The sequence below is a fragment of the Hyaena hyaena genome, unplaced genomic scaffold (assembly GCF_003009895.1).
Source record: "Hyaena hyaena isolate Hyena2069 unplaced genomic scaffold, ASM300989v1 scaffold_187, whole genome shotgun sequence".
Taxonomy (NCBI): Eukaryota; Metazoa; Chordata; class Mammalia; order Carnivora; family Hyaenidae; genus Hyaena; species Hyaena hyaena.
The window spans coordinates 1320699-1334643 of record NW_024080820.1 but is presented as its reverse complement, the minus strand read 5'-3'; the positions used below and the strand labels follow the sequence as shown (position 1 = coordinate 1334643).

At 37.2% G+C, this 13945-nt stretch overlaps 1 protein-coding gene across 3 annotated transcripts in view; it reads left to right on the top strand.

Moving 5' to 3' along the window:
• Positions 1–13945, top strand: part of FRYL (FRY like transcription coactivator) — a 262440-nt gene that overhangs the window by 139924 nt on the left and 108571 nt on the right. For all 3 annotated transcript variants that reach the window (XM_039241070.1, XM_039241072.1, XM_039241069.1), the window contains exons 8-13: positions 3423–3502; positions 4337–4417; positions 6170–6338; positions 6631–6723; positions 12504–12602; positions 13796–13897. In XM_039241070.1, the coding sequence (XP_039097001.1) occupies positions 3423–3502; positions 4337–4417; positions 6170–6338; positions 6631–6723; positions 12504–12602; positions 13796–13897 (624 nt within the window). The remainder of the gene's footprint in view (positions 1–3422; positions 3503–4336; positions 4418–6169; positions 6339–6630; positions 6724–12503; positions 12603–13795; positions 13898–13945) is intronic.

Genomic DNA, 13945 nt, shown 5'->3' with positions numbered 1-13945 from the left:
TGTCTTCCAGGCTCAGGCCTTAAGGACAGTCCCAATTCTCGGGGACTCTGATGAATGCCCTGTCTGATTCTCCTCTTATCGACAACAGATAGCAATCCCCTTAGCCAGGATAGAGCTGTAGCCTTTCGTCGTGGAGTAATAGTTCACCATAGGCCTTTCAAAGCTGTGACAGCTACCTGCCTCCCTCTGCTGGCACAGTATTTTAAAAGTGATGCTTGGGGCACCCAGGTTGCTCAGTGGCTTGAGCATCCGACTTCTGATTTCAGCTCAGGCGATGATATCAGGGTCATGAGATCAAGCCCTGCATTGGGAGCCTGTTTAAGGTTCTCTCTCTAACCATCTGCCCCTCTCCCCTACTCATGTGCATTCTCTCTCTCTCTCACAAACAAACAAACAAACAAACAAACAAACAATAAATGAAAGTAGTGCTAGTATTCTCCACATTGTGCGAGTTTAGTCACCTTTCTTATTGAGCTGAGTACACATCAGTGAATACTTAACTGGATTTCATGTGTTTCTTGTCCCTCTTTACAGTGTAATTGTGGTTACTATTTCTGATGTTTCTCACCTATTTACTAGGTTTGAACTAGCTCCTGATCCTTATTCTGGATCAAATTCAGCTCCCTCCTCATAGACTCTTTGTTTGCCTTTGTAAAAGATAAATTATCTGTATTTTAAATAAAAATCTCTCCTTTATCAACCCCTCAAGAAACATTCTCACCATCTCTGAGTAATTAGAGTTCTCTGCTGTTCTTTTCCCTAGTCTAGTTTGTGGCTTTCTTGGTAATACTAAAATCCCTGTTACCATTTTATTCTATCGACAAAGTGTCCTATAATGTATGTTGTTAAAACATTCGAGGAAATGTGGAATTCCTGTGTGTTTTGTCTTGTTTTAATTGGACTTCGGGGCCATAGAATGTGATAAATCATGGTCCAGGTTCAAGACCCACTGTTAATCATTGATCTGTGTGTTTGCTTACACTATAATGTTACCTCTGAGCTCCACCAGTGCCTATCATTTAAGTCTCATTCTATGAGTCTCTCCCACATAATGCCTGGCTACCCTCTTACCATTATGATTTTTATGGTAATTATTCTCGTTAAAAAATGCTTTCCTATATGCTTGAATAATTAGGGGGTTGTTTTGCTTTCGAACTTCCTAAAAAAATGTATAATACTGTGTATTGTCCTCCGGGACTTAACTTTTTCACTCAACAGCGTGTTGTTAGGATTAATCCATGACGTGTGTAGCCATACGTTATTATTTTCCTAGGTGTGTAATTGCTAGTGTGTTGGAGCTCCACCTCCATAGGTTCACTCCTGGGGCCCTGCAAATTAAATTGACAAATGTCAGATCAGCAGGAGAAAAGGTTTATTACACATGCCTATGGAGGCTTCAGAGAAGAAGTTAAAGACACATAGAGTGGTTAAGCCCTAACCCTTAACGAAGAGCAGTACGTGTTGAAATAACAAGACAAAGGAGAAGTGTTTGGGCTTCTAGAAAACGTGTGTTTGTTCGTGCAGACCTACTTCATTATCAACTCTTTGTCTCTCGTGGTGGCGTTTGTTCTTCTTTTCTTGCTACGGGAAAGGGGAGGGGAGGCTGCTTGTAGGCAGAAAGGGGGGGAGTAGAGCTTTTCCTGCACCTGCTGGTTCTCCGTTGCCTTCAGCTGAAAATAATTCTCGAGCCAGAGTTCCGCTTCCCTAGACTGTAGGCTTTGTAAAAAACTGGTATAAACTTACACCAGCACTGCCTGTGAAACCTGATTCATTTTCATTATCTGTGCTATTTGGTATTGTCAGACTTTCCCCCACTGAGTAGGTGTAATATGATACTTTGTGTATTTTCATTCTCCTTGTTACTAATCAAGCATCTCTTCTTAGGTTTATCATCTTAGGAATGAGTACAACAAAGGGCAAAAGCAGAACCTTATAAAGCCTTGCCAAAAGCCTTTAAAGAAGTAAAAAGATACTCTATGTCAGTGAAGAAGAATACAGTTAACCCCAAATCGATCTATAGATTGATTGCAACTCCAATAAAAATCCTAACAGTTTTTGTGTCACTTGGGTGGCTCTAGATTGAATACGGAAGAACAATAGGGCAAAGGTGGCTAAGGGCTCTCTGAAAAAGAAGAAGGGAGGCTTTCAGTACCAGACATCAGAATTTATTCATAAGGTTTGATAATGAAGACCGTATGATTTTGGTACTGACATAAAAATCAATAGAATACTGAGCTCAAAAGCAGATATACACACATATATAGAACTTGAATGTATATAGGAGGTGACTTATATAATCTTCTTAAAAAATTTTTTTTATTCTTTATTTTTGAGAGAGAGAGGCAAAGTGTAAGTAGAGGAGGAGCAGAGAGAGAGGGAGACAAAGAATCCGAAGCAGGTTCCAGACTCTGAGCTAGCTGTCAGCACAGAGCCTGACACAGGGCTCAAACCCACGAACCGCGAGTTCATGACCTGAGCCAAAGTAGGACAGTTGACCAACTGAGCCACCCAGGAGCCACTGTAATCCTTAATCTATCAGTTCCTTCTTTTGGACTCTTTCCCATGGAACTGTACAAGTATATAATGTTAAATGCCTAAGATGTTTGTAACATTATGTATATTGATTATTGAAAATCTAGAATGAAATGGTCAGCAATAGGAAGCTCATTAAATACATTACATACTGAGTATTTTGTGGCCATTGAAAAGAATGTTCTAAGTACTGCCATGAAAAGATGCATCATCCTATTAAGAAAAATAACGTGTGTGGGTGTGGGTAGGAAAAATCTGGAAGGCTGTGTGTCACGCCATTAAATGGTGATTATATATGGGAGAAGGGGCAGGAGTTTTACTTTCTAGTTTATATATTTTGATTTGTTTTACATATGAGGAAGTAGCATATAGCTTTTAAAGAACTAACCAAAACAAAGATATTTAAATGACAATTTTCTAATGCTAATAAGGCCATGAATAGTTTTAAATTGCTGGAGAAGGCAGTATCATTTTGGCTACCTTTTATGATAGAAAATCAGACTGTATGAAGTGTGTGGTAAGCTCAGCCAGAGGTCTCTTTCCCATAGGTGTTGCTGAGAGATACGCGTGCGTGCCTTAATTTCCTGACAATGACAGTAACATCAGCAATAACGACTCCTTTTTCCCCTTTATGGGCCATGATTCAAGGATTTGTGATTATAAAGCCAATATTCTTAAATTTAGAGCTTATTAAATTAGACGAGTAACTAAATTCTCAGAGAAAATACGAGAATCCTTAGTAAAAGGGAAGATTGACAAATTAGTAATACATCATAGCATGGAAATGAAAACTGTTATTGATTTAATTGGTTGAAATGTGGAGAACACTCCTCAAAGATTTATAATCTACTTAGCTCTTGCTGATTTGATGATTTTTTTTTTAATTCTAGATTCCTGTTCATCCTGTCCCCGATCCTTTAGTTCATGAAGTTCTAAACTTAGCTTTTAAGCACTTTAAACATAAGGAAGGGTAAGTAAAATACTAACTTGGGAGTATTGCTTTTCTCTGTAGTCTAGGTTTAGACTGTTGAATTATAATCTGAACTCTAACTGATCATTTGTTTTTAGAGTTCAAAGCATTTATCTTTCTTTTTTTTTTGAATCCACACAAAATGCTTATAAGAAAGCTTTTTCAAGATTTATTTATTTATTTTTATTTTTATGTTTTTATTTATTTTTGAGAGAGAGAGAGAGAGAGACAGCGTGATCAGGGGAGGGTCAGAGAGAGAGGGAGACACAGAATCCAAAGACAGTCTCCAGGCTCTGAGCTAGCTGTCAGCACTGAGCCCGATGCAGGGCTCGAACCCACGAACTGTGAGATCATGACCTGGGCCAAAGTCGGACACTTAACCGACTGAGCCACCCAGGTGGCCCCTTCCCACCCACCCCCCAAGATTTATTTATTTATTTTTATGTTTTTATTTATTTTTGAGAGAGACAGAGAGAGACAGCATGATCAGGGAAGAAAAAGCTTTTTAAGTAGGCTCCATGCCCAATAAGGGGCTTGAATTCATGACCCTGAGATCAAGAGTCATGTGCTCTACCAACTGAGCCAGCCAGCCACCCCGATTAGAAAGATTTTATTAGAATAATTCTTAAAACTATTGTTTGGATTTATAACCATTAGAAAGTTAAATTTCATGACAGAGTCAAACCCAGAGACAGAAGAAAATTTGTGTGGTTTTTGTTATTCGAGAGAGGACTCTTCAGAAAAAAACTTTAACACTCTGATAAGAAACTTTCAGATTTATTTAAAGGAGAGCTTATAGAAAAATTTAACAGCACATTTGTTCTCTTGTTTTAGATATTCAGGAACCAACACTGGGAATGTGCATATTATTGCAGATTTATATGCGGAGGTGATAGGGGTTCTTGCCCAATCAAAGTAAGTATTAGAAATCACTGATTCCGATTTGTATTTTGGAATGCTTCATTGGAAACTAATATAATGGATAATGACAGTGTTCGATCTGATTTTTTTCATATGTTACTTTGAAATCATCTCCCCCTTTTATTACTTAGCTGCTCTATTTCTTAGAGGATTTTAAAGTAGTATCCATCTATTAATTTTACAACTTGTTTTCATTTACTTGGGGTTTTCCATAAATGTCTGAGTTGAGGAAGTCAGAAAGTACCAGGAATAGTCAAGGCATCACCTTATGTACTTTTAACTATTCTATGAGAATTGATTTTTCAAACCTTTTTTTAGGACTCTAGTGAGCTAATAATGACTTTTAAAGCTTCCTAGTTGAATGCTTTTATTTCTGAGATAGCATCTCAAGGTTCTCCTCCCAATCATTTTATTTGACACTAAGCAGAATTTTGGATAGGTAGAAGAGATTCCATAAAAGTGTTATTCATTAGGAGTTACACTCATTTAATTGTCTTGAACCATCATTGTAGTAAACAGTCAAAAGGTTTATCTTCAATATCTTGTGGTTGGTCAGAAGACTCTGAAAGAGTTTGAATTTCCTTTGTTGCTACTGGGAAATTTGTAAGGTCAAAAATTATCAATTCAGATTTTCTTGTGTATCATTTAAGAAGTCTTTGGTCCTGCAATCATCAGATCAAAAAATTCTAAGAAGCCAAGTACAATTCTGGTTAATGTTTGGTTCCTGTAAATGCAGTGGCTAATAATTATGAGAAATTTAATAAAAGAGAAAAACCCTTGGGTTCAAGTGTTCTTCCAATGGGAAGGTTTTTTTCCGTTTTATATTTTCTTTTTAAAGTGCAAAAGAATATATTCGTGGAAAATGGTATTATATTCTCCAAGACTGAAATGGAAATCGATAAGTAATACATCCTGTCATGTGCCCACATTTTGTTAATATGTAATTTGCTTTTTCCCCTCTTAATCAATGACGAGTTAGAAAACATGCTTCATTTCTCATTTTAACTCTTCAAGAACTGGCTTCCCTAAGTAACATTAACAGGAAACTCTTTAGCTGTTTCATAATAAATAGAGGGGGAGGAAATTAAGTATTTTTGATTATTAAACTGTTAAGTATCTTTTTGCGATGCAAACAGAGAAAAAACTTAGTGGCCTTAGCAGTTGTGGTCATTTGAATCCAGGATGGTTGCTTACGTGTGAAAGCAGTTTGATTCGTTACCTTATTCACATTGTGTGAGACGCATGTGCCCCAGTCCTCTCCTTGAGTTTTTCTCCAGTATAAGGAGAAATTAATTTTAAGTGACGGTAGTCTAAAATTAATCTTTGAACACATTTGTAGTTTCCAATTCGCTTTCCATATAACTCAAATTACAAGTTTTATAAAAAGGAGTACAAATTAGAGACGCTATCTGATTTACGGGGGGATGTTTTATGGGTAGATTACTTGATTTGATTTTTATTATGATTATTAACGATTAAATGATAATGGAGCTGTATTGACAATGTTGTAGGAATAAAGGCAGCTTATTATATCTTCTTAAGGAACTTCTAGTTTTGAATAAAGGAACAGCAGACTCTGAATAACAGATGACTTTGTTTTCCTCTGTGCTTCTCTGGTAATTTTGATGAGGGTAGAGAAAGGACATAATGTTTCCGTAAAGTATCTTTTGGTTTCAACCTTGAATATCACATGGGAGATCAGTGTTTTGAATTCCTATCCACTTAATGTATTCATGTATATTAAAGGTTTCAGGCTGTGAGGAAGAAGTTTGTGACAGAATTGAAAGAACTGCGGCAGAAGGAACAAAGTCCCCATGTGGTACAAAGCATCATCAGCTTAATAATGGGAATGAAGTTTTTTCGAGTAAAAATGTATCCTGTAGAAGATTTTGAAGCATCATTTCAGTTCATGCAGGTGATACACCTTCTCCATTGCAGTGACTAGAATTAGCCTAAACGGTGGTTATTCTTGTTCTTTGTGACTTACTAAAGGAAACAACATATATATAAATTCATGGCATCGTTAGTAATTCTTTAGTCCAAGTGTTAAATCGCAACTGGAGTGAATTTACTTTCTTTTTTAATTTGAGAGTGTTTTGGCTTTAGCTTTTTGGTAAAATCACTGTATTTCCAAAGTTAGTATGGTATTAAAAATTCTTAAACCTTCCTCTTCTGTTAACCTAATATATACCTCTTTCCCCCTCAAGGAATGTGCTCAGTATTTCTTAGAAGTAAAAGATAAAGATATAAAACATGCACTTGCTGGTTTATTTGTGGAGATTCTTATCCCTGTAGCTGCTGTAAGTATATTTTAATTTCTATATTATATGTTAAAAGTACCTTTTCACTGAAGAAGTTGCCACATGAAATATTTTCACTTTCTGGTAATTTTGTAGACTGTTTTGTGGTCTGTTTGAATGTAATATGGATATGGGGAAAATGGTTATTAGCCAAATATCAGTAGAGCATTGATTAGTCTTTTAATTAAAAGAATAGGCCCTGCTCCTTAAGATTCAGAGACCGCTAGGAGGACAGAGTATTTGCAGCCCAGCCTCTAGGTAACAGCTGCCTGAAGTAGCTCATCGCAAAATACTGCATTTCCTCGTGGCTTCTGCTTCTTACAGTGTGGCGGCCATTTTAACAGCCTCTGAAGAATTTAAAAGTACTATAACTTATATCGTGGAATTTACAGGACTGTCTCATTTGTAAATGTTCTTTAATTGCTATTGACATTCATCCTACCTGTCAAAATATGTATTCCAAATTATTTAGCAAAAATGATTATTATAATTATTATAAATATGATTCTATACTTTCTAGGGAAGCAGATTTATAGAAGCCTTGCTTGACATAAAAGCAGTGTGTTATTTGAAAATAATTTTGCAGTTACTAGTAACAGCATGCTATAAATAGGATTAAAGGATTTTTAGAGAGATGGATACTTAGATGCCAGGTTTGTTCATTTCTTGGGGTTTTTGTTTGTTTTTACACAGCCCAGTTGTTCTGTATGATATGTGATATGCTACTCACTTTCAGTATACCACGCATTACTTTATGATATTCTTGTCATATGCATATATTGATATATATATCATTTCATTTTAAACTTGAAGTAAAATAGACATACACTATTCATAAAGTATATAATTTAACATGTGTATGCACGTGTGAAACCATCCCCACAATGCAAATCATGTACATAGCTATCACACTGCACATTTCCTTATTTTTCTTTTTAATTCTCCCCTGCCACGTACCTCACCTTTGGGTAGTGCAACTATTGATCCTCTTTCTATCACTCTACATTAGTTTTGGTTTTCCTACAACATTACATTAATGGAACATTATAGTGCAAATCCATTTTTTGGCTTCTTTTACTCTGCATAATTATTTTGAGTTCCACCTATGCTGTGGAAGATATCATTAGGTTTTTCCTTTCTCATTGTTGAGTAGTATTTCATTGTGTAGATATACCACAGTATAGATATACCACACTTTGGTTGTAATGATCTGTTTTGGCTGTTACAAATAAAGCTGCTGTAAACATTTATGTCCAAGTCTATGTAGGGGACATATGCTTTTATTTACTTTGGATAAATATCTACAAATGGAGTTGGTGGGCCAAATGGTAGCTATATGTTTGATAAAGAAATTGTCACACGGTGTTCCAAAGTTGTTGCATCATTATGTATTCCAAGGAGCCGTATGTGAGAGTTCTAGTTCTCCACATCCTTACCAACGCTTCTTTGGCCAGTTATTTTAGTTCTAGCTATTCTGCTAGTTGTGGTGTCTCACTGTGGTTTTTAAATTTGCATTTCCCTAATGACCAGTGATTTTGAGTGTCCTGTATCTGCTATCCATATATTTTCTTTGGCAGTATGTATGCTGAAATCTTTTCTTATTTTTTTCATATGGGGTTATATGTATTCTGATTGAGTTTTAGAGATATATTTTTATATATTTTAAAGATATATCTTGGGAGCACTTGGCTGGCTCATTCAGTGGAGTGTCTGATTCTTGATTTTGGCTCAGGTCATGATCTTGCGGGGAGTTTGAGTCCAGCATCGGGCTCTGCACTGATGGTGTGGAGCCTGCTTGGGATTCTCTCTCTCTCTCTCTCTCTCTCTCTCTCTCTCTCTCAAAATAAATTAATAAGTTTTTGAAAAAATATATTTTGGATACAAGTATTTTATCAGATATATGTTCTGTGAATATTTTCTCCTAGTCTGTGATTTTCTTTCTCTTTTTAAGTTTTATTTCTTTATTCCTATGTACTAGTTCTCTTAATTATTGAGAGAGGAGTATCGAAATCTCTGAGCGTAACTGTGCGTTTGTCTATTTTTCTTTGCAGTTCTGTCAGTTTGTGCTTTGTGTATGTGAATTTAAGCTCTATTAGGGAAATAAATGTTTACAGTTATATTCTCTTGAATTGACACCTGTATTGTTTTGAAATAACCCTTCTTATCCCTGATAATATTCTTTGCTCTGAAATGTACTTTGTTTGATATTAATGTAGCTTTTCCAGTTGTCTTTTGATTGTGTAAAGATGGTATATCTTTTCCAATCTTTTAACCTATGTGTGTATTTTTATATTTAAAGTACACTTTTTTTATCCTTTTGTAAGCAGGGTATGGTTGCATCTTGCTTTTTTGTCCAGTCTGAATCTCTGCTTTTCAGTTGGGAATCACATACATGTAATATTATTCAAATAGCTACTAATGATCACTTACAGTTTTTGATACAGTTAAATGCATTATCTTCGGATTATTTTTTTTTATTTTCCACATCTGTTCTTTGTTCCCTTTTTACTTTTTTTTTCCTGCTCTGTTTTGGAGTAATTAAGTATTTTTGTCCCTCTTTTGTTGGCTTATTATATCTCATTGTTTTGTCATTTTATAGTTTATGGTATTCACCTTTAACTTATCATTGTCTACCTCAAGTGATATTATGCCAGTCATGTGTAATATAACAATATGCTTCCATTTCTTCCCTACAAACTCTGGTGAGGGAGTAAGCTGGGGCCATTGAAGGGCTCACTGCACTTGTTTTCCTTTTCTCAAAGGTTTTCTTTTGTTGACTGATGTACAGTGTATTGCATATCATCTCATAAATTTTGTTCTTTTTTTTTTTTCCTGCTGTTGTTTCGGATAGTAGGATAAATCCAGCCCCCTTTACACCATCTTGGCTCGAAATGGAAATTAGTAACATTCTGTTTATTCAGGCTTTATTCAAGTTGAAAATTTTTAAAGTGAGGAAATCTATTTTCATGTTGAAAATCAAATTAAACTGTTTAGGCTTTCATTTTATAACAGTGAATTAAATGCCTTGTTATCTGTGTATTCATATGAATTAATTTGTGGTATTCAGGTCCTGTCTAGAGCATGTTTAGAAAAGCTGGACAGGGGGGCACCTGCGTGGCTTAACCGTCGGTTAAGTGTCTGACTCTTGGCTTTGACCTCAGGTTATGATCTCCTAGTTTCATGAGTTCGAGCCCCGTGTAAGGCTATGCACAGCTGGCCACACGGAGCCTGCTTTGGATTCTCTCTCTCTCCCCCTCTCTCTTTCTCCGCCCCTCCCCCACTCACCCTATCTCTGACTCTCTCAAAATAAATAAGTAAACTTAAACAAACAAAAAGGTGGACAGGGAGGGCTCCTGGTTGGCCCAGTCAGTTGAGCGTCAGACTCTTTGATTTCGGCTCAGGTCATGATTTCATGTTTCATGGTTGGAGCCCTGTGTGGGGCTTGTGCTGACAGCACAGAGATTCTCTGTGCTTGGGATTCTCTGATTCTCTGTCTCCCTCTCTCTCTGCCTCTCCCCTGTGCTCACCTCCACACACTTTCTCTCAAAAATAAACATTTAAAAAAATAAAATGAAGTTTTAAAGTCTTAGTAAAAAAGAAAAGAAAAGGTAGACAGGGAATGGAAGCAAAGTTTAAAAATATTAATGATAGTGATTGGCATGATTTTTTTTTTTACCTGTCTTGAATATTTCCTTAGAGTTAAATGTTTGAAGATTTTTAAAAAATTTGAAGATTCTTTTGTAATGGGTACAAGCCAAAATCATGAATAGAGCTCAACAGGTAGTTTGAGTCAGATAGCCCCTACTCGCCACCCCAGGTTTCAGCTATGTGAATAGTCTGGGGTTTTCTTTTGATAAAATAAACCTATCATTTTTAAAGCTGTCAGTTTTTAGTCTATTGTCAATACATGTAGCTCCATTTCTTTTTCTAGAAGTGGTTTGAATTACTGCTTCTCTATCCCATGTTGTCATTTGTGCTTCCCCTTGTTTGAAAATCTGCTTTTGCCAGATACCTAACTGGCATTAGGTTGTATTTATTTTTAAGTTAATTCATCAAAAGGAAAGACCCTTGACTGCAGTCCGGGAATATTGTGTTACCCGATTGTTTGCTTTTATAGTTTGTTTGTTTGCTAAGGCAGCTGTAATAGTGTGCCTCAAGCTGGTGGCTTAAACAACAATTACTATCTCACAGTTATGGTGAGATCAGGGTGTTGGGGTGAGACCAAGGTGTTGGTGGGTTGATGGCTTCTGAGTTCTGTGAGGAAGAATCTGATCTGTGCCTCTCACCTTGTTTCTGACCTCTTTGGCATCCCCTTGGCTTATAGAACCATCACCCAAGCTCTGCCTTCAGTTTTGCATGGTGTTCTCCTTGTGGATGTCTTTGTCCGAATTGTCTTTTTTTTTTTTTTTTTTTTTGGCTACCCATCATGTTGGAGTAGGGTACCCCCACCCCAATATGACTTTATCCTAACTTAACCAGTTGCATCTGCAACAACCAAATGACACCTGTATTTTCCAAATAAGGTCACATGATGAGGTAAACTGGATTAGGGTTTCAATATCTGAATTCGGGCTGTGAGGGAGGTGGCACTTCAACCCGTAACACTCACCTCTGCATATGGAGCTTCTTCTGTCTGGAACATTCTTGCCACTTTATTAGTCTATCTCTCCACTTTGCCTGGTTGGACTCTACTTATTCATTCATCACATGTACTGAATGCTTTCTTTGTATCAGAGCTTCTTCTTTGCATAGGGAATGCAAGAATGGTCAAGGTAGGAAAGACACCTTACTCTTATAGAGCTACTTCTAGTGCAGAAAACAGCTATTAAAATAGTATGTAAAATAGATAGCATGCGGATGGCAATAAGTACTACGGAGAGATGTAAAATAGGATGGGTGATAGGAATTGCTGAAGGGGTAAGGAAGTTGAAATTTTGAATAAAGTGATGAGATGAGACCACCACCTCGAAGGAGATGGAGACGACTGAGCAGAAGCCAAGGGAACAAGGGAGTAAGGCGTGCTGTATCTGAGGGAAGAAGATATCCTTCTTGGGCAGAAGGAGCCAGCATAAACTTCCTAAAGCAAGAACATGCATGATCTATGCTAGAAACAGCTAGAAAGCTAGCTGTTGCGGCTGGATCCCAGTGCAGGAGGGCAGAGTGTGGAAGACAGGGCTGGAGAGGTTACCTGGGGAATTACTGCTCTGTTTCAGGGAAGGGACGCTGAGTACAGCTTAGGCGTTACTTCCGTGTGGAGTTTTTCTGTCGGGGCCCCTTCTGAATGTGCCCAGAGCACAGGGAATTTCCTCTTATGGCATCTCTTCGTTGTACCACATACTCATTGCCTGTTCACTTGCTTGTGTTCTCTCAGAGCAGGGACCAAGTTCAGCTTATTTACTTGACAGTTGGTCATTTGGTAGTTTATAGTACTTTAATGAGATGCTTGGTGAATTTTTTTTTAATAAATTTTTTTTAATGTTTATTCATTTTTTGAGAGACAGAGCTTGAGTGGGGGAGGGGCACAGAGAGAGTGAGAACAGAATCTGAAGCAGGATCCAGACACTGAGCTGTCAGCACAGAGCCCAACGTGGGGCTCAAACTCATGAACCATGAGATCATGACCTGAGCTGAAGTCAGATGCTTAACTGACTGAGCCACCCAGGTGCCCCTACTCGGTGAATTATTAACGAATTTCACACCTTACAGAAAGTTCCTGTCATTTCTATACAGTTTAATATTTGTGACCGTTTTCTTTCCTTTTGTATTGTCTTTTCACCTAGGCTGTTAAAAATGAAGTGAATGTTCCCTGCTTGAAAAATTTTGTGGAGATGCTTTATCAAACTACTTTTGAACTGAGCTCCAGAAAGAAGCATTCATTGGTATTGAAAAACATTTCAAACCTTTACGTATTTAATTACGAGTCCTAGTAATTGATTTCTGAATCGAAGGGAGATTGAAAATGATTCTAAAAATGGAAATTGTAAAATTTCCAAAATGCAACATAAGCACAAATTTTATACATTTTTCCTGCTCTTTTTAAACATTCTGTTCTTAATTTTACTGGCTCTACATTTGATAGGTTATTCAGACTTCATTCTAGGTATTTACCTGTCTTGACAGGTGCTTAAAAGTTATGCATTAGGGGCACCTGGGTGGCTTAGTCGGTTAAGTGTCCGACTTTCGCTTAGGTCATGATCTCGCGGTTCGTGGGTTCGGGCCCTGCGTCGGGCTCTGTGCTGACTGCCAGCTCAAAGCCTGGAGCCTGTTTCAGTCTGTGTCTCCCTCTCTCTCTGACCCTCCCCTGCTCACGCTGTCTCTCTCTCTCTCTCTCTCCTAGAAATAAATAAAACATTAAAAAAAAAAAGTTATGCATTATACTAAGTGGAAGCTTGAATATACTTCTATTAAACCATAAATGTCTTTATTTTACATTATAATTGCACTCAGAAGTATTAGATTACTGAGAAACCATTATCTGTCCAGTGACGTCATTTCTATTCAGATTTAACCACCCACTCCATGTAACTTTGAAGGAGTTTGCTGTAAATTTTTATGCAGCGTAGAGAATTAGACAAATATATGACCACGTAAGATGGAGATCTAATAATGAATAAACACTGAATGTGCCAGGCATTGAACTGAGTACATTTGCATTGTTTGTTTGACTTTAAGCCTCCCAACCCTGTACATCATTCTCCACTCCATGTGTTAACATAGGGCGCCTTGGAGCCCTTAATTATATCCGCCCTGAAGTCATGTGCCTGGCGAATAAAAAGCCAGACCTTTGATGCCAGTCTGTCCTTGATCCCAGGGTCTGTGTTCCCAACCACCGTACCCGTTGAGGGAGCAATGGCCCTAGGGAAAAATAAAGGCATGTTCCAACTCAGGGCCATGAGACAGATTGAGGAGTTGTTCTTGTAGAAGATTTACCCTGTATCATTTTTTGTTACATTACTTTATGAGATGATATTTCATACGACAAATGGGAATCTGCCTTTGTTTATGAGAATATGATTAACAAATCTGTGCTTTCTCATGAAAAAGTTAATTCTCTTTTCCTTGTCTCCTGTAGGCTCTCTATCCACTAATAACCTGCCTTTTATGTGTCAGTCAGAAACAGTTTTTTTTGAATAACTGGCATATTTTCCTACAGAACTGTTTGTCGCATTTAAAGGTAAGACATAATCACATTTCTGAGCTGTAAATACTGTAGTATATTTGT